At 41.0% G+C, this 23,815-nt stretch overlaps 1 protein-coding gene across 2 annotated transcripts; it reads left to right on the top strand.

The window, feature by feature from the left end:
* Positions 1–737: 737 nt before the first annotated feature.
* GINS1 (GINS complex subunit 1) lies at positions 738–23,815 on the top strand. 2 transcript variants are annotated; one of them, XM_036826844.1, is made up of 7 exons: positions 738–1,137; positions 5,813–5,877; positions 9,425–9,523; positions 10,137–10,227; positions 12,611–12,727; positions 17,533–17,607; positions 20,489–23,815. In XM_036826844.1, exons 1-7 carry the CDS (start codon positions 1,084–1,086, stop codon positions 20,555–20,557), a joined length of 570 nt encoding a protein of 189 aa, XP_036682739.1. In that variant the 5' UTR covers positions 738–1,083; the 3' UTR covers positions 20,558–23,815. The 2 variants fall into 2 exon arrangements, with proteins under 2 accessions (XP_036682739.1, XP_036682738.1); XM_036826843.1 differs by having other exon boundaries at positions 744–1,158.

The raw sequence follows: 23,815 nt of genomic DNA, 5'->3' as shown, positions 1-23,815 counted from the left end.
ATTCTTAACAACTGGACTTCCACAGAAGTCCAAAGTAACCCTGTTTAAAAAAAAAAAAAAATAGCCACGGGAATTCCCTGGTGGTCCAGTGGTTAGGACTCTGCGCACTTCCACTGCAGGGGGCATGGGTTTGAGAACTAAGACCCCGCATGTCACACCGCGGGGCCAAAAAAAAAAAAAAAAAAGCCAAATAAAACGAATTGTTTCCGTAGCAGTAATTCCCACCTTTGATTCTATATGGTTATGAAAATTTCCGTAATCATCTCGGCGGGAATATGGCTATGTGTATTCATGTTAATCTAGGGCAATCCCCCACCACCACCACCTTGTGAGTTATTGTACACATGTCTTTAAATGACTGATTTAATATCAAATGTAGTACGGTGGAGTTGAAGGCTTAACTACAGGGTCTGTCACTTTACGAACTGTGTGACCTTGGGCAAGTTCTCTAACTTCTGTTTTCTAATCTGTACCAAGAATCTTAATAACCACTTTAAGGATAATCGTGAGAATTACGTGAAGTATGTCACAGTCCCTAGCACACAAGAGATACCCAATAAAAGTTGTTTTCCCTTTACCATCACACAAACAAACCCACACTGCAAAACCGAACAGACGCAACGCTGGGTGCTAATATCATTGCACACCTTTTCCGGGTCTGCCTTCTAGACCGCATCGTGCGCGCCCCTGTTAACCTAAACGAGAATGAATGAATCCAACGGAAAAGCGGACGTACGTCCATCCCGAGCTGTGCTGCGCGGGAGCTGTCCTGCGGCTCAGCCTGAGCTCAGACCGAGGTCTGGACAGGAGGGCTGGGCTGAAACCACACCAAGGTCCGCAACCGCCCAGGTGCGGGGCTCCCTGTGGTACTGCGGCTGCACAGCGGAGGCAAATGTCCCGTGGCCGCCGCCGTAGCCTGGAGGCCGGCAGTGCGCTCCTATTGGTCGCGTGTTTGGGCGCCAAAGCGGGGCGGAGGCGGGGTCGGCCCCGCTCGTCGAGGACCTGTAGGAGCTGAAACCGTAGGGCCTGGTCGGCGGCCGTCTGCCTGAGAGCCGGTGGTCTGTAAGGGCCGGCGCGTCCACCATGTTCTGCGAGAGGGCCATGGAGCTGGTCCGCGAGCTGCACCGCGTGGACCAGGGAAGGCTGCCGGCCTTCAACGTGAGGGCGGTGGGCGGGCGGGTGCCTCCCAGGGGTGGCTTCTCTGGGGGCTGTGCAGCCGGGACGGGACGGCGGGTGTGCCCGTGGTTCTCCGCGGTGGATGTGGCCGGGTTGGTTTCTGCGGCTTCCTGCGTGCGGGCTGGACGGTCGGCGTCTCGCCCCGGTGACGCGCTGGAGAGGCCCGGAGACGGGTGCTGGAACGCAGGTGTGAGTTGCACTGCGGAGGTTTGGACCGGGGTAGCGGGGCGTTAGGGCCGCGCCTGGGAGGATGCGGTGAGCGCAGCCCCGCCGGGGAGCCGGCGGTGCGGACACCCTCTCCCCGCCGGGGAAGGGTGACCGGCGCAGGGTGCGCGGGCCGCACGGGGGCTCCGGGGCCGGGAGGTTTGCTGTTCACTCACAAGGCATTTCAGGGCAGCGATGGGGTAACTCTTCGTGTTTTGAAGATAACTGTGGCGGCACTTTGGGGAATGGATCGAAAAGAAGAAAGAATGGCTCTGGGTGGTTACAGTAGACCACACGAGAGTTGTGTATGGTCCGAACGGCCCGGTCAGCGGGCGCTGAAAACTGTGTCCTGCGACAGCAGGACTTGTAGCTACGAGGACAGGGCTGGAGACGGGATGGATAGTGGGGGAGGAGAGAGGTCGGCATCTCGGGAGGCTTCTCTCTCTGGTAGCGGAGTAAACATCGGAGGTCAGCAGGAAGAGTGTTTGGAGAAGGTGAGTTTTGTTTTGAACATTAAAGAACAGTTAGTTTGACACTTAGGTCATTTAACGGATGGGGAAACTGAGCCGCGGAAATTATGGATCCAGTTTAAGGAACTTGCCTGAACTTGCAGCATATTGGAGCCAGAGCCTCAATCTGAATACAGGTTTCCTAGAGTCCAGTCTGTTGTTCTTGCAACTTCAGACAGTTACTTCATCTAAAAAGTTAGGAGACCACAGTGGGAGGTTCAGTAGAGTCGCTGGAATGCAGAGGCGTGGAGGCTGTCAAATGTGGCCCCGCTGGGGTCAGAAGACTAGGTCCTTTGGGGGTCGTGGTACATGGGAGGAAACCAGCCCAAAGGCTCAGAGACTGCCCACGGTGCTGGCTATTCAGACCCTTAGTCCAGCTCTCTTTTTCACTCACATTTTAGGATAAGTGTTGGTTTCGCACTTCGGGGTGGGGGGCTCAGGGGCGGACTTAGAAGTTGTAAAATCACTCGCTTTTCTGGGTCTTAGTTGGCGGAGGTGCACCTTTTCTTGCAGTCGTGCCTGCCTTCGGGGCCAGCCACTGGCACAGCTGAGCTGAGACCAAGAATTGATCTGATTGACCCCACACACCCTTGACCACACAGACTTTCAAGAATTATTCTTCCCAGGCAGATGATGGCTGGTTTAGAGCAGGGACTCTGCCTTGTTCATTCCAGAATCCCTCATGGTTAGGTGCTGTATTCAGCAAATTGGAATGATTATGCACTTTCTACATGCAGAACTGGTAAAAGTTTAAGTGAGTTTTTAGGAAAATTATTTTAGGTATCTTTACAAAATTATTTCACACTTCTCTTTTGTATACCTGCTGATCTACTAATTGTGCAAGAGTTTCAACTATTCCTTAAAATAATATTTGTAATAAATGGAATATTTAACTGAATTCTAATAAATCAGACTTTTCCATGATCTCTTTTTAACCAGCTGATGAAAGAGAAGGTAGAAAATCATGCTTTCATTTTTCATCAGGAATCATTTCTTATATTCGAGCAGGGTTAAGTAAAGTGTAATTCTGTAATTATACCAGTAGTGCCAAAGCACTTTTGCTAATGCATATATTTTGGCTCTAAAAGTAGATGGGTTGCTTATCTTTGTTTTGTTTTGGGTGGTTTTTTTTTGGTTGTTGTTATAGCATTAGTGGTTTTTTTCTCCTTTTTGAAAAATTTTCAATTGAAGTATAGTTGGTTTACAATGTTTCAGGCGTAGGGGTTGCTTGTTGACAGACTTATTGTGTGACATTTATGAATTTTATAATTCTAATGTTTTTATCCTTCCAAGGGAAAATTTCGTGTGTGTGTGTGTTTTATATCTTTATTGGATTGTAATTGCTTTACAATGTTGTGTTAGTTTCTGCTGTACAACAAAGTGAATCAGCTATATGTATACATATATCCCCATATCCTCTCCCTCTTGAGCCTCCCTCCCACCCTCCCCATCCCACCCCTCTAGGTCATCACAAAGCACTGAGCTGATCTCCCTGTGCTATACCGCAGCTTCCCACTAGCTATCTATTTTATACATGGTAGTGTATATATGTCAGTGCTACTCTCTCAATTCGTCCCACCCTCCCCTTTCCCCTCTGTGTCCACAAGTCTGTTCTCTATGTCTGCGTCTCTATTCCTGCCCTGCCACTAGGTTCATCAGTACCATTTTTCTAGATTCCATATATATGCGTTAAAATACGGTATTTGTTTTTCTCTTTCTGACTTACTTCACACTGTATGACAGACTCTAGGTCTGTCCACATCATTACAAATGACTCAATTTCATTCCTTTGTATGGCTGAGTAATATTCCATTGTATTTATGTACCACATCTTCTTTATCCATTCATCTGTTGATGGACATTTAGGTTGCTTCCATGACCTGGCTGTTGTAAATAGTGCTGCAGTGAACGCTGGGGTACATGACTCTTTTTGAATTATGGTTTTCTCAGTGTATATGCCCAGTAGTTGGATTGCTGGGTCATACGGTAGTTCTATTTTTAGTTTTTTAAGGAACCTCCATACTGTTCTCCATAGTGGCTGTATCAATTTACATTCCCCCCAACAATGCCAGGAGGGTTCCCTTTTCTCCACACCCTCTCCAGCATTGATTGTTTGTAGTTTTTTGATGATGGCCATTCTGACTGGTGTGAGGTGATACCTCATTGTGGTTTTGATTTGCTTGTCTCTAATGATTTGCCTAATGATTTCTCTAATGATTTGCTCAAGTAGAAAATCTCCTTTGACCTTTCTATTTTCTATTCTAGCAGTGGTTTTTTTTTTTGGTAGTAACCTTTTAAGATCATTTTCCAGTAAACAATAAATTACTTATGTACTTTTGTCATGCATTATTGCTTCTGTAGGGCTATTGATTTTTTTTTGTCATTAGTTTTCTTGAGGTATAATTTATATACAACAAAATACACATTTTAATAGACATTTGAGTTTTGACAAATGTATACAATCCTTATAACCAGCAACCCAATCAAGATTTCTGTCACCCCAAGGATTCCCTTTTCTCTTTTGTAGCTACTAGCTACCTCCCATCTGCAGCCTTAGGCAACCATGGATTTTCTTTCTGTGCTACAGATTATATTTGTCTTTTTAAATGTATTTCTGGAGTCAGCATGCTCGGAGTTGCAAACTTTTCTGGACTGGGCCAGTTGGAAGCATACAGTGTGTACTCCTTTCTGTTTGACTTCTTTTCTCAGTACCGTATATTCAAGATTATCCTTAATCAGTATGTTAATTGTGTATTTTGTGTTAGTAATTCATTCCTTTTTATTTTTTTAAATTATGGTAAAATATACATAACTTAAAATTTTCCATTTTTAAGTGTACACTTCAGTGGCATTAATTATATTCACATTGTTGTGCAACCATCACTCTTATTTCCAAAACTTTTCATAACCCCAAACAAACTCTATAACCTTTAAGCAATAACTCCCCACTCCTCTTTCCCCTCAGCTCCTGGTAACCTCTAATCTACTTTGTCTCTATGAATTTGCCTATTTCAGATAAGTGGAATCATACAATATTTGTCCTTCTGTGTCTGGCTTATTTCGCTAAGCATAATGTTTTCGAGGTTCATCCATGTTGTTGCATGTATCAGTATTTCATTTCTTTTTTTGGCTGAATAATATTGCATTGAATGGATATACAGTATTTGGTTTATCTGTTCATCAATTGGACATTTGGGTTGTTTCCACTTTTTGGCTGTTATGAATAATGCTGCTCTGAACATTTGTGTACAAGTTTCTGTATGAACATAGGTTTTCAGTTCTCTTGAGTATATACATGGGAGTGGAATTGCTGGATAATATGGTAATTCTGTGTTTAACGTTTTGTGGACTCATCAGACTGTTTTCTACAGAGCTGTACCATTTTACATTCCTACCTACATTGTACAAGTGTTCCAATTTCTCCCCATCCTCTCCAACACTTGTTAATATGGCCATCCTAGTAGGTGTGGAAGGACTATTGGTTTTTTTTTTTTTTTTCTGCGTTGGGTCTTCGTTGCTGTGCGTGGGCTTTCTCTAGTTGCGATGAGCAGGGGCTACCCTTTGTTGTGGTGCATGGGCTTCTCATTGCAGTGGCTTCTCTTGTTGCAGAGCACAGGCTCTAGGCGCGCGGGCTTCAGTAGTTGTGGCACATGGGCTCAGCAGTTGTGGCTCGTGGGCTCTAGAGTGCAGGCTCAGTAGTTGTGGCGCATGGGCTTAGTTGCTCTGCGGCATGTGGGATCTTCCCGGGACAGGGCTCGAACCTGTGTCCCCTGCATTGGCAGGTGGATTCTTAACCACTGCACCACCAGGGAAGTCCCATACTATTGGTTTTTGATAACATACATAAATCAAAGATAAACATAGATAAAATATTGCTACAAACTTGGTGGGGGAATTAATGAGTGTAATTTTATATGTTCTAGGAGGATGGACTCAGGCAAGTTCTGGAGGAGATGAAAGCTTTATATGAACAAAACCAATCTGATGTGTAAGTTGATAAGATTGATATTTTAAAACAATTTAAGAAGTATGATATTGAAATCAGATAATCTTAACATTAGTTTTATTTTTGTTAATTTTTTATTTTATTAATTAATTAATTAATTAATTAATTATTTTTGGCTGCGTTGGGTCTTCATTGCCGCACGCGGGCTTTCTCTAGTTGCGGCGAGCGGGGGCTACTCTTCATTGCGGCGCGCGGGCTTCTCATTGAGGTGGCTTATCTTGTTGCGGAGCACGGGCTCTAGGCGTGCAGGCTTCAATAGTTGTGGCTCGCGGGCTCTGGAGTGCAGGTTCAGTAGTTGTGGCGCACAGGCTTAGTTGCTCTGCGGCATGTGTGATCTTCCTGGACTAGGGCTCGAACCCATGTCCCCTGCGTTGGCAGGCAGATTCTTAAACACCGTGCCACCAGGGAAGTCCCAACATTAGATTTTAGATATGATTTGTTTTTTCTAATTCTCTGTGAGTCTGATCATACCCTAACTATACAGAACTAGAGGGATTTGTGTTAATCACTGCTATGTCCATGGGGATTCAAACAGTGCTTGGCACATGGTAGATGTTCAATAAATATTTGTTGTTTGACTGATATGACTTGAAAGGAATCGGGGTGGACCTAAAAGAGATGACACAGGAGTAAGTAACAACCTTAATAAGTGAAAGGTATTGTTTCCACTGCTTGTTTTCATTAGTAGAAGACTTAGTGGGTTAAAAGGAGAACAGGCAGTTTGTAAACTTAGCAGGAGCAGCAGTGACTTGCAATATCTTGAATGGAGTTCACTGAGAACTAGTGCTACAGAAGGCTTGGTAGGTGAGAGGGTTCTTGAGTTACAGGCTATTTAGAGCCAAGCATGGTAGTTGGCCCAGTGGAGAATTTGGGCTGAATGACCAACTTCATAGGGTCCTGTGATTTGGTGAAGAGTAAGACACAGAGTACTAACTGCTGGATCAAAGGCGAGGTATTCAGATTTCAACCTGTCTGCAATATGAGGTTTCACGTTTGGCCTTGTTAGGGAGTGTTTTCATCAGTTAGTTGGACATAGAAATCAGTACCATGCTGTTAAGATTTGTGGAGCACACAGAACAGTAGGCACATTTTGCAGTTACTGTATTTAAGGATAGATAAGATGGAACAAGGAACTGAACTGCAGCAGGTCTGCAGTAAATGTAAGGGAAATGTAAAGTCCTGAACTCAGGTTCCCAAACTGTTCGTTTGCTCATTCAAAAGATATGTACTAAACAATTATGAGCTGATAAATGGCTCTGGTATTTCAACTGTGAACAACATAATCAAGATTTTTGCCCCCATGACCCTCACAGTGTAAGGCAGAAGGCAGATATTAAATACAGATACACCAAGTTGGAATACATGCTCTGAAGGAGAACAGCAACACTAGGAGAGAGAATAATGAATTGAAAATATTAGTAGATTGAGGAATCAGGGACGTTCTCTCCAAGGAAGAGACATTTCAGCTGGGGCCTGAAGGAGAAGCAGGTTTTAGCGAGGCAGCAATTGGGGCAGAGAGCATTCTAGGTGGAAGAAACAGCATATGCAAAGACCCTGAGTCATGAAAGAGGGTGGGATGCTCAGGGAACTGATCATTAAAGAAAGCCAGTGTGGCTGAAACTTAGTGAGCAGGCAAAGGGTGACACCGGGTGAGATTTTTAAGCATGTGGGGCAGGTGGAGGCATGTTTGTGTTTTAAAAGACCACCCTGGCTTCTGTGTGGTTAGTAGACGGAGGGGCTGAGAGGATAGGGAGGCATGCTGGTCATGCAGGTGACAGGAGAGGTAAGCCAGACTAGGGAGAAAGTGAACAGTTTATAGACATATTTAGGAGGTGGCCTAACAGGCCTTGGTCCAGTAAGAGGATGATTTTCCTGTGTTCAACCATCTGGAAATTCATGATCCAAAATTTTGTGCCCTATCCTCCTAGTTTGGTTCTCGGGGGTCAGTCACTATTACCAGTTTCTGGTTAAAATTATTTGTCAGAAGAAATCTATTCCTATTTAATTACTCATGTGTAAATGTGAGTTTTTTAAGGAAGTTCTTATGTACCTAATAAAGTACTCTGATGTTAGGTTGGGTGTATTTTATTTGTACTATTTCTTTATAATCCAGAGCACATTGTAAACAATGTGGAGAATAGGGAATTCTCTGGTGGTCCAGTGGTTAGGACTCTGCGTTTCCACTGCAGGGGGCACGGGTTCGATTCCTGGTTGGGGAACTCAGATCCTACAAGCCTCTTGGTGTGACCAAAAACAAAAAAAAAATGTGGAGAATAAATCTAACGTTTGTAGAGTGGCAGAAGTGTATAGAACAAATCTAGAAGACATGGTAAAATGGGACATATATTTTACCTCTATTTTCAGGGCCTGGAGCAGGCACGTATATTTTGTATTTGTTTCCTTTTAAAACCCCAGAGTAGATTCTAATTCATTCTGTATACCTGACTTTGTTTTGTTTTGTTTCCAGGGTTTTTTTATTATGGTAAAATACACATCACATAAAATTTGCTATCTTAACTTTTTTTTTTTTTTTTTTTTCCACACTGTGGGGCATGTGGGATCCTAGTTCCCTGCCCCCTGCCCTGCAGTGGAAGTGCGGAGTCCCAATTACTGGACCACCAGAGAAGTCCCCCATCTTAACCATTTTTAAGCGTACAATTCAGTGTATTCAGTACATTCACAATGTCATATAGCCATCACCATCATCTCCAGAACTCTTCATCTTGCAAAACTGAAGCACTATACCCATTAAACAATTGTACATTTGGTTTTATTTTATTTTATTTATTTATTTTTTGGCTGCGCCTCGAGGCTTGCAGGATCTTAGTTCCTTGACCAGGGATTGAACCTGTGCCCTCAGCAGTGAAAGTGCAGAGTCCTAACCACTGGACCACCAGAGAATTCCCATACATCTGGTTTGAAAGTGCAGTACTCATCTAATATCCAAGGAGATATATATTTTATAGGGTAAACCAAAATTTTCTCCCTCTCTGTGTGAAGGACCCTAAAGTACAGAACATGCACATAGTTGAAGATCAATAAATATTTGCTGGATGAGTGGAGGACCATCTGACTCCAGAATTCTTAGCTCACTTTATTAGAATGAGGATTTGGAAGTACCACAAAAAGAGGACTCCATAGGATAAGAACATGATGTGAGGCCATAATCTTATGCACCATGATATTTGATTTGTCTCTTATCCCACCATGAAAAAAGGATTCCAAAAAATGAGGAAACATGATATTTGTCTTTTGGAGACAATGGAGATTAATCAGTGTGCAAAATGCAAAGTGCCACATGGCTAAACAAAACACTAGGAGTGTGATCCTAGGCAAATTAGTTAGCTTTTGGCTTTTTTTATCTTTTAACATGTTAGCAAAAGCTCTGATGTGGAGGCAGGTACTATTTGGGTAGGTTAACTGCTAACATAAATGGATAAAAACAAGCATGGAGTCAGTTGTTAGTTGGCTTGGAAAATTCGACTTATGCTGAAATAGACATTCTTTTCCTCCTTAAATGTTTTACCAGGAATGAAGCAAAGTCAGGTGGACGAAGTGATTTGATACCAACCATCAAGTTTCGACACTGTTCTTTGTTAAGAAATCAGCGCTGCACTGTAGCATACCTGTGAGCTTCTCTGTGTTTGCCGGGGTGGCAGGGAGCAGTGGAGGGTTCCCATGTGGTTTCCTAATTAACCATTTTATATGGATAACAGAAATTCTTAGATTTGTCTCCCTTTTATAAGCATTCTAACTTCTTCTCTTTTTTCTATTTAAACATTTTTTTATAATGAAAAATTGCAGTATTCATAAAATTAGGGAATAATGTTACCAACCCCCATGGAGCCATCATATAGGCTTAACAATTCTTAACATTTTGCCATAATTGCTTCATCTTGTTTTACTTGTCTATGCTAAAACACTGTAGAACATCAGGCATTTTACCACTGAATACCTTAGTATGCATCTCTAAGAAATAAGGACCTTTTGGACCTTTTCTTATGTGACCACTATGATTCTCATACCTAAAGGAATGAACCCGACTTCACAGCATCCATCCAGTCTGTATTCCTATTCTCCCCATTGTCCCAAAGATGTCCTCTTACAATGGTTTGTTTGCCTCAGGAACCAAATAAAAGTCCACATGTTAAATTTTGGTGGTTGAGTCTGGAGTCTCTCTTGATCAAAACAACTTCCGATATCCCTCTGTTATGCCATCTAATACCTTATTAATGTCCTAGGTATGACCGATTGCTTCGGATTAGAGCACTCAGGTGGGAATGTGGCAGTGTCTTGCCAAGTGCTTTACGATTTCACATGTCTGCTGAAGAAGTAAGTCAGCACTGTTGTTCAAGTTTGTGAATTTGGAAAATCGCTGAGGTTATGGCAGTGTTCTGTAATAGTATTTATAGTATTTCTCTTTTTTCGTTTTAACATTTGTTTTTCAGTAATTTTTGGTCTGTAGTATATACTGTGATGAGAATGGTAGGAGTAATTCTAAATGCTATATGGAAAACTACTATTACTTAACAAAATAAAGGGTCCCATTATGTTACTTGTTAGTGATCCATCAGTAGGATGAGAAAACTGTCATTATTATTGGGAGATTTTCCATAAAATATGTGGGTATACATAATTTGCTTATCAATGTGAATATTTGAATTCTTGATTTATCCAGTCATTAAGGGACAATATTTAAGGACACAGGATTGGAGCCAAGCAAACCTGTGTACAAACCTTGGCTCTGCCACTGTCAGATCTTGGGCAAGTGACTCGACCTCACCCTGTGCCTAAATTCCCTCATTTACAAAGTGAGGGTCATACTGCCTACGGTGTTGCAGTGACTTTGGACACTACCTAAAGTTAGACCAAACTTTATAGGTTAAGACTGCTCTCACTTCAGATACCAGCCGTAAAGTTTGAGGTTCCCAAGACCACCCTCCCTTCTGACCAGCTGGCTACAAATTCAGAGGTTCCCACCATCCCCTCAGGTTTGGGGCTTTTAGCCTCTTGATATTAGTCCAACTTGGAGAGAGGAGAGGGGAGCTAGAAGTAGAGCTCAGTCACCTGTGATTCAATCAATCATGATTTGATCAATCTGTCAAGCCTATGTAATGTTACCCTAGAGCTGTGTGAGCTTCCCTGGTTGACAGTACTTTGTGTGTGTTGTTACATATCACTGTGCCAGGAGGGTGGTGTGTCCTGATCCCTCAGGGAGAGGATACTCAAAGCTTCACATTTGGGACTCCCAGACCTCATCCTGGGTGTCTCTTCCTTTGGCTCGTTCTGATTTGTATCTGCAATAAAACTGTGATTGTCAGTGTAGTGCTTTCCTGGGTTCTGTGAGTCATTGTGGCAAATTACTGAACCTGAGGGAGGGGTGTGTGTATGTATTCGCACACACACACTTTACTAATGAAGGTCATGTGTATAGTCTTTTAGAAGTTATCTTGTTTTACCTTTCACAAAGAGATCTACAGTACTGGAATAGATTTTTGTGAATAATGTAAGAGCCTAGTTGCATTTCGAGTATGGATGTTGAGATGGCATCATTTATTGAAAAGGTCCTCTTTTCCCCTTGCTCTGTGCATAGTGCCACTTGTCATAAATTGAATGTCAATATATCTGTGGATTTTGGATGTGGGACTTTCTCTTCTTTCTTAGTCTATTTGTCCTTGTACCAATTTCATATTGTTTAAATTATGGGAATTTTATAATAAGTCTTGAGTAAGTGTTCCCATCTTGTTCTTCTTTTTCAATGTCTTCACTGCTTTTGGCCTTCTGCATTCCCTTGCCAATTTTAGACTCAATTTATCAAGTTCCATTTTTTAAAAAATTGGGGTTTTGATTGAGATTGAATTGAATCTATAGATTAGTTGACATTATTACAATACTGAATCACCCAATCCTTGAAAGTGGTATATCCTTCCACATATTTTGGTTTTCTTTAATTTCTCTCAACAATTAAAAAAAAAAACATTTACTGAGATATAATTTACATCCCCTAAAGTTTATCCTTTTAAAGTATACAATTCAGTGTATTTAGGATATTCACAGAGTTGTGCATCCATCACCACCATCTTATCCAGAACATATTCTGTCCCCTCTTCCCAGGCCCTAGAGACCACTGCTCTACTTTCTTCATGGATTGGCCTAGTATGGATTTTTCATATGAGTGGAATCGTACAATATGTGGCCTTTTGTGTTTTTCATTCAGCATGTTTTCAAGGTTCATCCATGTGGTAACACATATAAGAGCTCCACTCTGATTTATGACTGAATAATCCCATTGTAGGGATGTACACATCTTATCCATTCATCAGTTGATGGACATTTGGGTGTTTTTCTCAACAGCATTTTATAGCTTTCAGAAAACCTGTCAATACAGAGTTTGAAGTTTGAAGAGATCATAATTCTGAAATGGTGTATTTTTCGTGGTTTGGTTTCTGGTGGAAAGTTCCTTAGGTCTGTGATTAAGTATGCTGGGATACTAGTTCTGTGAGAACAGAGATGTTTGTTCACTTTGTTAAATGATCCTAAGTACCAAGACCAGTGCCTGGTTCATAACAGGCAGTCACTAATATTTGTAGTTTGAATGAATGGTCGTAGTAATGATCCATGTGGGGATGTGTGCTGTTTCTGAAAGGATTAGTATATAATTTCTGCAAGTTTGTTTTCTTACAGCTTTGTCAAATGGCCATCTTTATGTTTGTAGATGGAATGGTTCAATCATTACAAAAAGTCCCTTGCTACCTACATGAGGTCATTGGGAGGAGATGAAGGTTTGGACATCACACAGGATATGAAACCTCCAAAAAGCCTATATATAGAAGTAAGTATACCTTTTTAAAATGGATTTTTCTTTAATGCATAGACTGTGATGACTTTTGTCTAAGAAAAGGGGTGATGTGGCACATATATACAATGGAATATTACTCAGCCATAAAAAGAAACGAAATTGAGTTATTCATCGAGAAGTGGATGGACCTAGTCTGTCATACAGAGTGAAATAAGTCAGAAAGAGAAAAACAAATACCGTATGCTAACACATATATATGGAATCTTAAAAAAAAAAAAATGGTTCTGAAGAACCTAGGGGCAGGACAGGAATAAAGACGCAGACGTAGAGGGTGGACTTGAGGACACAGGGAGGGGGAAGGGTAAGCTGGGACAAAGTGAGAGAGTGGCATGGACATATATACACTACCAAATGTAAAATCGATAGCTAGTGGGAAGCAGCCACATAGCACAGGGAGATCAGCTCGATGCTTTGTGACCACCTAGAGGGGTGGGATAGGGACCGTGGGAGGGAGACGCAAGAGGGAGGAGATATGGGGATATATGTATATGTATAGCTGATCCACTTTGTTATAAAGCAGAAACAAACACACCATTGTAAAGCAATTATACTCCAATAAAGATGTTAAAAAAAAAAAAGAAAAGGGGTATATGAATATATATTAGTTTATACAGGCATACCTTGGAGATATCATGGGTTTGGTTTAAGACCCACAATAAAGTGCATATTCAATAAAGTGAGTCACGAAATGTTTTGGTTTCCCAGTACATATAAAAGTTATGTTTACACTATACTGTAGTCTGTTGAATATGCATTAGCATTATAATGCTAACCATTATCTGACAATGCAGGGTTGCCACAAACCTTCAATTTGTAAAAAACGCAATATTTGAGAAGCACAATAAAGCAAAGCACAAAAAAGAAAGGAAACAAACTCAAACCAAAAATGTTACCTGTAAGTGGTGGCAGGAATAGGATGGAACAGCCAAAATTTTCTGACTCTACCTGTTTTAAAAGTTTTAACTTTGGAACCATGTAAATATTTTACATATTGTTAAAACAAAATGAAATCAAAGTGGAAAACCAACCTACACATTTTGAAAACAAAATGAAACAAATGAACCTGTGTTTCATGTTGGTAGATTAGTCAAACTGGGGTTATTTAAATTACTTTAAAACACATAGATTGATTGTATTTCCCTAGTGGGTACATACTAAGGATGAAAAGAATTACAAAGAAATCTTAACCTGTTTTTAGTAATCATATTATTCGTAATAATGTTATTAGTAATAATATTCCTAAGAATAATATAATATTCTTTAAATAATAAACACTTTATATATTGAAGAATAGAGCAAAAAAGGAATAGCATGGGCTCATGTTGAATCATCTCTTCTAAAGAAGTATTTCTTAGCTCTGTCCACTGAAAAGGCCTAGAAACAAGGACCAGCCCAGTAGCCATGAGCATTCACATTCTTTTTTTTTTTTTTAAAGGGAATTTCTCTAGCTCTTGGCCTATCTTTTTTGTTTTTTAATTTATTTTTATTTATTTTTATATTTATTTTTGGCTGTGTTGGGTCTTCGTTTTTGTGCGAGGGCTTTCTCTAGTGCGGGGCCACTCTTCATCGCGATGCGTGGGCCTCTCACTATCGCGGCCTCTCTTGTTGCAGAGCACAGGCTCCAGACGCGCAGGCTCAGTAGTTGTGGCTCACGGGCCTAGTTGCTCCGTGGCATGTGGGATCTTCCCAGACCAGGGCTCGAACCCGTGTCCCCTGCATTGGCAGGTGGATTCTCAACCACTGCGCCACCAGGGAAGCCTCACATTCTTGAGTCTATATGCCATTTCCCGTGAAAGGAAACCAGGACTCTTGGGGGGAAAATGGCTGATTCCAGGTCTCAAATAGATTAAAGATGTACAAGCTGAGCATGGAAAGCAAAGAAAGTATCCAGAACTATAAGGAGAGTGCTGAGAAGACTTGGGAACTGATTCGAAGGAGCTCGCATTAGCCAAAGAAAGGACAATTTGAGCATCAAAATGATAAACTGCAGTGAATCGCATCACATCAGTTGCGTTAGAAGCATGAATGATAATGACACCTAACAATAACAGTTTTAAAACTGAAACCTCTTTGGGGCTCCTTGGAGAATATGAAGGATGCAACTCATTTTGGAAAATGGTAAATGAAAGAATGGAGTCAAGCATCTATCTGCCGTTACTGCACAAATTCTATCTCAGGGTAGCCAAATTGTTTACGAGGGAAATCTCTTTTTTATAGAAGAATTCCAGCTAATAAATGCAGCAGGAATAAAAAAACTAGATTAATGCCGTTTTGTAGCCCTAATGCATGGAGGCAAGTAGCTGCTAAAGCATTAGGTGAAAAGCTTAAGAGAGACCTTAGTAGTGGATGGGTATGGATAGCACCTAGGCCCATTGATCAATCTTAACATCCAAAAAGGGACACCAGGATTTCCCTGGTGGCGCAGTGGTTAAGAATCCGCCTGCCAATGCAGATGACACAGGTTTGATCCCTGGTCCAGGAAGATCCCACATGCTGTACAGCAGCTAAGCCCATGCGCCACAGCTACTGAGCCTGCACTCTAGAGCCCACACGCCACAACTACTGAGACCACATGCTGCAACTACTGAAGCCTGCGTGCTCTAGGGCCTGTGTGCCACAACTACTGAGCCTGTGTGCTGCAACTACTGAAGCGCGCACTCCTAGAGCCTGTGCTCTGCAACAAGAGAAGCCACTGCAATGAGAAGCCTATGCACTGCAACTAAGAGTAGCCCCCGCTCGCTGCAACTAGAGAAAGCCCACACGCAGCAATGAAGACCCAACACAGCCAAAAAAAAAAACACCAAAAAACAAAAAGGGACACCAGACATTTTGTGCTTCACAACATCATAACACCATTTGCCAGAAAACTAAACCTGATCTGATCCAGCCCCTACACCTAATTTCCAGTTTATAGGATATTCAGGGATGGGGGAACATGTTAAATGACCCCACAAGAGTCCACAACAGAATCTATTTTTTGGGAAACTACCAAACTTCCCAGTTTCTTTAACAAACAAGTTGCCAAGGGGAAGGGGAAGGGGGAGAACCCTGTAGATTAAAGGAGACTTAGAGACATATCAGAAATGTGTAATGTGTAGCTCTCGTTTGACTCTCATTTGAGCATGGCAACTTTAAAAAAAAATTCATGAGACAAAATGGGGAAATTTGGATTCTAACTGGGTATTTCATAATATTAAAAAATTATTAATAAGATGTGATAATTGTATTGGGATTTTTTTAAAAAAAATCTTATTTTATAGAAATAAGCACTAAAATAATTATAGATTAAATGAAATGATGTCTAGGTTTCGCTTCAAAATAACCCAGAAGTGGGCGAGGGAACAAGATTGGCCACATGCTGATAGTTGTTGAAGCCAGTTGGTGGGACATTGAGTTTATTAGCGTTTTTACTTTTCAATGTGTTTGAGATTTTCCACAATAAAAGTCTATTTAAAGAAGCAAAATGCTGGTGGTGGGGGGGATTTTTCTTGTATTTCTCAAACCAACTTAAAATACCTTTGGGAGTCATGGTAGGATTGCAGAGGAATCACAGGACATGAAAGTATCCAGGAAAAGTAGGAATCTGAGACTTGCCATTGGAGTTGGCTTTGCTAACACCAGTGCTAGTACTCTGGAGAATAAACTGAGGTCTGAACTCTCATAGGAGATGAAAATGCCCGCCCGCCTTCCTGTGGCAGCACTTGAAGCTGAGCCACGTCTGAGATTTCTGGGGCTGCCTTTGAATGTTCCTTCTTTGCAGTTGCAGAAGTGGTTATCAGGCTCCTTACCCCTCCCACCTTCCAACTAAGACCCTCTCCTGATTCTTGTAGCATGAGTCTGTATCTTTTCTTTCCTAGTGTGCTTCTAAGTAATACTGGGAAAGAGTCTGAATCAATCAATCAAAGGAGATTGGCAGAATCTGTAAAACATATCTTGTAGACTTATGTCCTGTTCTCAGATATTGATACTTTATGGGAGGAATCTGTAAGAGGCAGGTTGGGGTAGATCTAAAACGTTCTCTTTTCTTTGTAGATATGGGGGGTTTTTTGGGTTTTTTTTAAATTTTATTTTTGTCTGCGTCAGGTCTTAGTTGTGGCACGTGGGATCTTCGTTGAGGCATGAGGGATCTTTCGTTGTGGTGCGCAGGCTTCTCTGTAGTTGTGACGTGCGGGTTTTCTCTTCTCTGGTTGTGGTGCATGGGCTCCAGGGTATGTGGGCTCTGTAGTTGTGGCACGAGGGTTCCAGGGTGCGTGGGCTCTGTAGTTTGCGGCACGTGGGCTCTAGTTGAGGTGCGCAAGCTCAGTAGTTATGGTGCACAGGCTTAGTTGCATGGGCTTAGTTGCTCTATGGCATGTGGGATCTTAGTTCCCTGACCAGGGATTGAACCTGCGTCCCATGCATTGTAAGGCGGATTGTTTATCACTGGACCACCAGGGAAGTCCCTGTAGATGTGTTTTCAACTGCTTGATTTTTCACAATTTGCAGAGGGAAAACAATCCAGTGACGTTGTCTCTTTTTGGCAGCTCCTTAGGTTTCCTTGCTGTCAGTGCTGACGTACACATATATTCGGAGATTTGCCATTTTTCTTCCTCCCCATCAAAACAGGACAATTAGAACCACTAGAATACCACAGGAAGGAGTACTAGGCCTAAGTACACAGAGAAGAAATAAAGAGAAAGCCTAATACTTTTCATATGGGTATATATAAATCCCCATCTACTTTATGGTTTCTACATATTATAAAGTAATTTAGATAAGACATCAGTTTTTCTTTTCAGGTGCGGTGTCTAAAAGACTATGGAGAATTTGAAGTTGATGATGGTACTTCAGTCCTATTAAAAAAAAATAGCCAGGTATTTATTGTCTTAAGATACTTTAAATTTTGTAAGAGTGTTGAATGACGAAAATGTTGGAATCAGTAGCAAAGTAAGTATCACCTTGTGATGATCATTTGTATTGTAGGAATTATGTTTATTATAAAATACTCTTTTGTCCTTTTTCTAAATGTAAAGACGTGAAGCAAACGTTGCATATAGTAAGAAAGGGTTAATTACAGTTGACCCTTGAACAATGCACAGGGATTAGGGGTGCCTACAGACTCCCCTCTCCCCACACAGTCGGAAATCTGAGTACTTTTATCTCTGCCTCAAAAACAAAGGGATTGATAAATGACTCACCCAAAGGCTGGAAGCTAAAACAGTTTGAATAGAATTAGGACCCAAGCCCTAGTTCTTTTGATCCCACCTTTTGTGATCTCTAATCGAACACAAACTTTTCCCCATACTTAGTCAATTTAAAGATCTGTAAAATGACAATACAGGTTTTATATATGTGTGTGTGTATATATATATCTGCATATTTGAGTGGAGTCATGCAGTTCAAACCCATGCTCAAGCATTAGCTATAATTTACTAGGGTATTGCTTGAATTTAATACTAAGCATTTCCCTGGGAAGTTGCCACAGTGGGTCTTATTCTAGTTAAGGGGCTATTAAATTGTTGCATTTAGCTCCTTTCTTCAAATTATTATTTATTAAAAAGGTGCTAGGCACTAGTTTTCAGCCTATACTTCTTCACCTTTTAAATCTTAGTTCTTTAGTTAACAAATAGTGATATGGATCAAAAAATTTCTAAGTATTTAATATATAAACATAATAGAAGTTAATAGGGAAAGACTGAAATTGTAACTCACTAAATTTTTCCTTACGAAGAATCTCAATTTATTGTTTCCTTAGAAATCTTCAAGTTCACATTAGATGAATTCACATTAGCTAAATTTATTTTATCCTATCTCTATTTTCTGTAGTCATATTAGCATAGGAGGAAAGGTGAACTAGTAAAAACCACTCTTTCCTTTGTTGCCTGCCATCTTGTTATGAGACGGTCGGTATTTAATGACCCTAGTCACTTTTGTTGACTTCTTCTGTTTGTTCTGTTGAGCCAAAGAATGGTTCTGGTTATGTGGTTCTTAGCTCATTTCCCTAAGGGAGGGTGAGTTGGTCTCTTATTTTACTAGTACCCTTGGAGTTTTAGTTTCCTGAAACAAAAGTTGAAATTATTAAAGACAGATTTTCAGGGTACCCTAAAATCTTTGGTTGTTAAGGCAAAAGTTTCCCTTCCAAGGATACTAATGAATAGAAAATAGATGGTGAAGCTCTGGGTTCACAAGAACAAAGCTAGCCTAATAAAGCAAGATCTGAGAAAATGCACTTCACCCCAAACACTGTCCCGTGGTTGAATTTCTTTCTCGAGCTTTGTGGCCAGTCTTCCCACCAAGTGTGCTAAGACTCCTCAGCAGGGAGGGCCTGGGTGGGGCCAGAGCAGCCGAAACCCAGTCCCTCCTCCGTCTGCTGCTGTTAGACGATTGCTGTTTACTGTGTGGCGCATTCAGAAGCCTTCCTCTTAATGAGACTTTGTCTCTCAGTATCACCCTATAAAAATGGGGAAACTTAAAAGCATAATCTACTGTAATTGATATTAAGGGGCTTCTAAAATGTCTGAGCACATCTGAAACCAGTTTTCTATAAAATCTGTAGTGTAGATCACCCACATAATGTAAAATATTAATAGGGAAACATTTTCCTACTGTACATTCCTTTATTATTGACTCTATGGCAAGCATGCTCTCTGGTTGTCCAGAAATCAGAACTCCCTCTTTTTAGTAGATATTGGAATAATTGTTAAATGAGCAACTCTATAGTTTTTTCTCTCTCTTTATTTTTTATTTTTTTTACATTTTATATTCTTAAGGCTTTTTAAAAATTTCATTAAGTTAGACAACAGTCCTTGGCCCATGGGTCTTCATGACTGGTTTGGAGGAGTTTCTTTGGTCATGGGTCTCACCTGAGGCCTTTGAGTTTGTGGAGGACGGTCAGATGAACTGAAGTGGCATCTGCTTCCTTGAATACTTTGCATACTCTCTCCTTCAGTTACTTTCTAGGGTTATCTACACTGCACTTTCTGATGTACTGTTTCTTGTTTTTACCCAAGTATCTCTGTCTCGTCTTTGAGATTTCTTTGGTCACTTGTGAGCTTGGAAAGTCTTCCTGCCTCACCTCCAGCACCTCCCAGCTCCAGAGTTTAGTAAATGTTCACTTTTGTTTTAAGCCCTGGTGTTTTGAGAGGGAATCAGACAAGGAGACTCCTTTCCACCTCAGGACGAGAGCAGTGTCCTCTCAGGAGACGTTGAGGATGAGCCTTAGCCAGGCACTGGCATCCTCACACACAGCGTGTGACCAGCACCCATGTCATAGGTTACCATGACTTTTAGTCCTTGGAAAATATGGGAGAAGAGTTGCACTGTTAGTAGAAGAATGACTGTTCAGACTCAGATCCTAGAAGAGGTTTAGTGGAGAAGACACTCCTTCCGTGTGCCTTCCTAATGAGCTGTTGCTGCACCACTTGTGATCCAGCGCCCCAAATCTCACCTACCTGGGTTTTCTGTGCGTAGATTTTAAAATGCAAACGTGAAGGAAAATACCTACTAGAATTCAAAACTCTTTAAATTTAACTTAAGCAAAACGTGAATTTGTTTATAAAATTCAGATTTCAGTACAGCTCTAGGTGACATCCGTTTCAGTTGATTAAAATAGCAAAAATACTTAAGTTTAGCTTTTAACTACTTAGCTGGTGGAGTTTGAAATATATATATATAATGCGTTGCTGTTTTTTAATGATGCATCGTGTAATTTAACATTCTTTTCATTCCCTTTTCTTCCTCCCCCACTTCCCTCAGCACTTTCTACCTCGGTGGAAGTGCGAGCAGCTGATTAGACAAGGCATTCTGGAGCACGTGCTATCGTGACCTCACGCCAGATGGCTGCCAAGCCTTCCCCCGTTCGAGGCTGGACCCAACCAAGGACGCTTCTCCACCTCCCTCTCCACCTCCCCCAGGCCCACCACTTTTTGGTTTTAAAATTTAGACTTTCTTTAACCAGGAATGCTTGGCCAAGGAGTATGGTTTGTTTTTCTTTTTCTTTTTTTTCATTTGAACCTGAGTTTCTCTTTTATTTAATTTCCAAATATAATTCTATAACCTTCCATGGTAAACATATTTTTGAATCTGTGTTGTATGCTTGCATTTTGAAGCATCAGTTCTCAATAGAGAGTTTGAATTCTTGCCGTACAGAGACCCCACATATCCAATCTGCTGTCCACAGTTCTAGAGGGAAGTCCAAGATCAAGGCTCTAGCAGATTCTGTGCCTGAAGAGAGTGCTTCCTAGTTCATACACTGCCATCTTCTCGTTCTGTGCTCACAAGGTGGAAGTGGTTTATTTTTCTATTGTAGAGGATTCTCCCCTTTGTGTGGTAAGTTGTATCTGTAATCACAACATTCCTACAATTCCCAAAATACTGTATACAATTTCCTAAATACTATATACAGTTCCCAAAATACTATAGTGTGTTTTTGTTTAATGAAAGTAAATTATCAATATTACATTTTAATCTCCTTTAAACAATGAGGAAGTTTCACCTGGCTGTATAGGGAGATAGGAGGTCCTGGTGCATCTTGTGTTGCTGGAAGTGTGCATTGTGCAAGCCGGGGAGCTGAATTTCTGCAATTCATGTTTCCAAATCACATGGGCAGGTGGAGCTGATGGCCTATAAAATTTTCAGCGTATTTAATGTTTAATAACATGTTAACTTATCACCTGGCTGTTTAGGAAGAAAGGAAGGACACAATGGATTTTGCCCTTTTCCAGCAGTGGTGGCTGATCTGGCTCATGCCTGTCTGCGAGCCTGTGGGGTGAGCACCAGGATCTCCCCTTTGGAAAGGGAAACTGGAATTGGGGCTAGGAAAGGAACTTTGTCCAGTTTCCCCCCAACAGTCCCAGTGACCAGAAAGTCACATGAAGAGCTGGTCAACTAAGTGGAGCGCAGTTTCTGTTGCCTGATAAACTGAAAATGGTAGACATTGGAGAGGCACAGAGTGGTCTTGCCTGGTGGTCAGTGGCCTTTCCGCACCAGTCCCCTCCATGACCAGTGACTAGAGCCACTCAAAATAAATCAATAAAACCTACAAAATTTTAACTTTTCAACTAGTATACATTCACTTCAAATAAGGAATATACTTACTATTTTATTCTGGGAATTAAACAGAAAAGCACAACATATATCAGTAATATACGTACAGGAATGATGCTGGGCTGTAATCTCAGAGGCATTCAAATTTAAAATCCAGATAAACCCAGTACCTGACACTCTCTGTGCAGTTTATTTCTTAAACAGGAGAATGTTTCTGGCCAGAATTATACTCAAGAAATCAAGCTATAGAGAGGCTCTACCTAGGGTGTGAATCTGCATATTTTCACAACACACGTACTTAGGTCAGTAGGCAGCCCTTGACAGACTGTTTGTTTTTGTTTATGTATTTTTATGGCCGCGCCACTCGGCTTGCAGGATCTTAGTTTCCCGACCAGGGACTGAACCCACGCCCTCAGCAGTGAAAGCACAGAGTCCTAACCACTGTAATGCCAGGGAATTCCCTCATTTTTAAAAATAATTCCTCCCATAGGTTCGTAGCCACGTGAGATTTTCATCTGAATCTCTGCCAATAAACAATATGGAGTATTTCCCTAGTGAATGGGGTGGATGATGTTTTAACTGTCCATCAGTGGTCACTTCCTTCCCTTGCATTTTGCTCTTCCAAGCATGTGGAACCACGTGCAGGTGATCCTAGATTCCATGTGAATCAGCCGTGAGGATAGACAGCAGTGAAGGCCATTGCCCTGTTGCCAGCCCAGCATCATTCCTGTACATAAATTATTGATATATGTTGTACTTTTCTGTTTAATTCCCAGAATATAATAAGTATATTCCTTATTTGAAGTGAATGTATGCTTGTTGAAAAGTTAAAATTTTGTAGGTTTTATTGATTTATGTTGACTGGATCTAGACTTGTGGCTAGAATTTTAAAATATATGTTTTTTTCTTATTATAGAGGTAATATATGCACAGTTAAAAAGGTAAAAAAAAAATACAGCGTAAAAAATGAGTACCACCATCCAGTGTGTCCACTGTTAACTGGTTATGGATATAAGTGCAAGCCCATTTCTTTTTAGTGTTTTCCCAATTACCTTCCAGTTTTTGTTTCTAATATGAATGGAATCTTCTTTTTGATTATATTTTCTGATTGGTTTTGGCTGATACATATAAAAAAGCTGTAAATTATGATGATTTGGCCACATTCCTATATAAACTCATTTCTTTTTCACATTGATTTTGTTGTCTAGAACTGTCAGGAAAATGTTGACTACTGCTGGTAATAGCTAACGACTTATCTTTTTCCTGACTTCACTGGAATGCCACAGTCTTCTTAATCTCTCTATCCCATACTTCTCCAGGAAAACTACCAAAACTTGTGGCCAGTGCAACTTGAAACCTCAAAATAAATTTAATACCATAATAAAACAAAACAGTGGTAGTTAACAAACATGATTCTTCCAAGTACACTTTGGGAACTTGAGTGATGATCATATATGGTTTCTCACTTAACTCCCTAAAGTTTATGAATTACATATATAGAATTTTATTGTTGGACTATCTTGCATTCCATTTTTAACATTCTTGGCTGTGGTGTGTTAATCATTTAGTGAACTGCAAGATTTGATTTGGTGTTATTTTATTGTGGAATTTTGCAACTGTGAGTGATGCTGGTTTATAGTGTTTGGGAAGAGGGAAACGTGTGTGTCTTCACATTTGTGTCTATACTTTGTCAGTGCTTTCAATAATCTGTTCCTATGAAACAGCCATCTGAACACAGTGGCTTTAAATGACACCATTTTATTAGCTCTCCCAGTTCTGTGGGTTGACTGGGCTCAGCTGGGAGGTTCTGCAGATCTTGCTTGGGGTCCCTGATGCAGTTGCATTCAGGTGGTGGCCTGGCTGGGATGGCTTGGCCTCTGGTCTCCATGTGGGCCTCTCCCGTGGTTCTCTCCAGCAAGCTGGCTGGGCTTCTCACCTGGCAGCTTAGGACTCCTGCAGGGTTAAGAGGGTGGATGTGGGTGCTGCTAGTTTTCTTTCTTTTTAAATTTTTTTTATTGTTTAAAAAATTTTTTTATT

This window comes from Balaenoptera musculus, chromosome 15 (assembly GCF_009873245.2).
Source record: "Balaenoptera musculus isolate JJ_BM4_2016_0621 chromosome 15, mBalMus1.pri.v3, whole genome shotgun sequence".
Classification (NCBI taxonomy): domain Eukaryota; kingdom Metazoa; phylum Chordata; class Mammalia; order Artiodactyla; family Balaenopteridae; genus Balaenoptera; species Balaenoptera musculus.
This window is presented reverse-complemented; position numbering and strand designations above follow the sequence as displayed.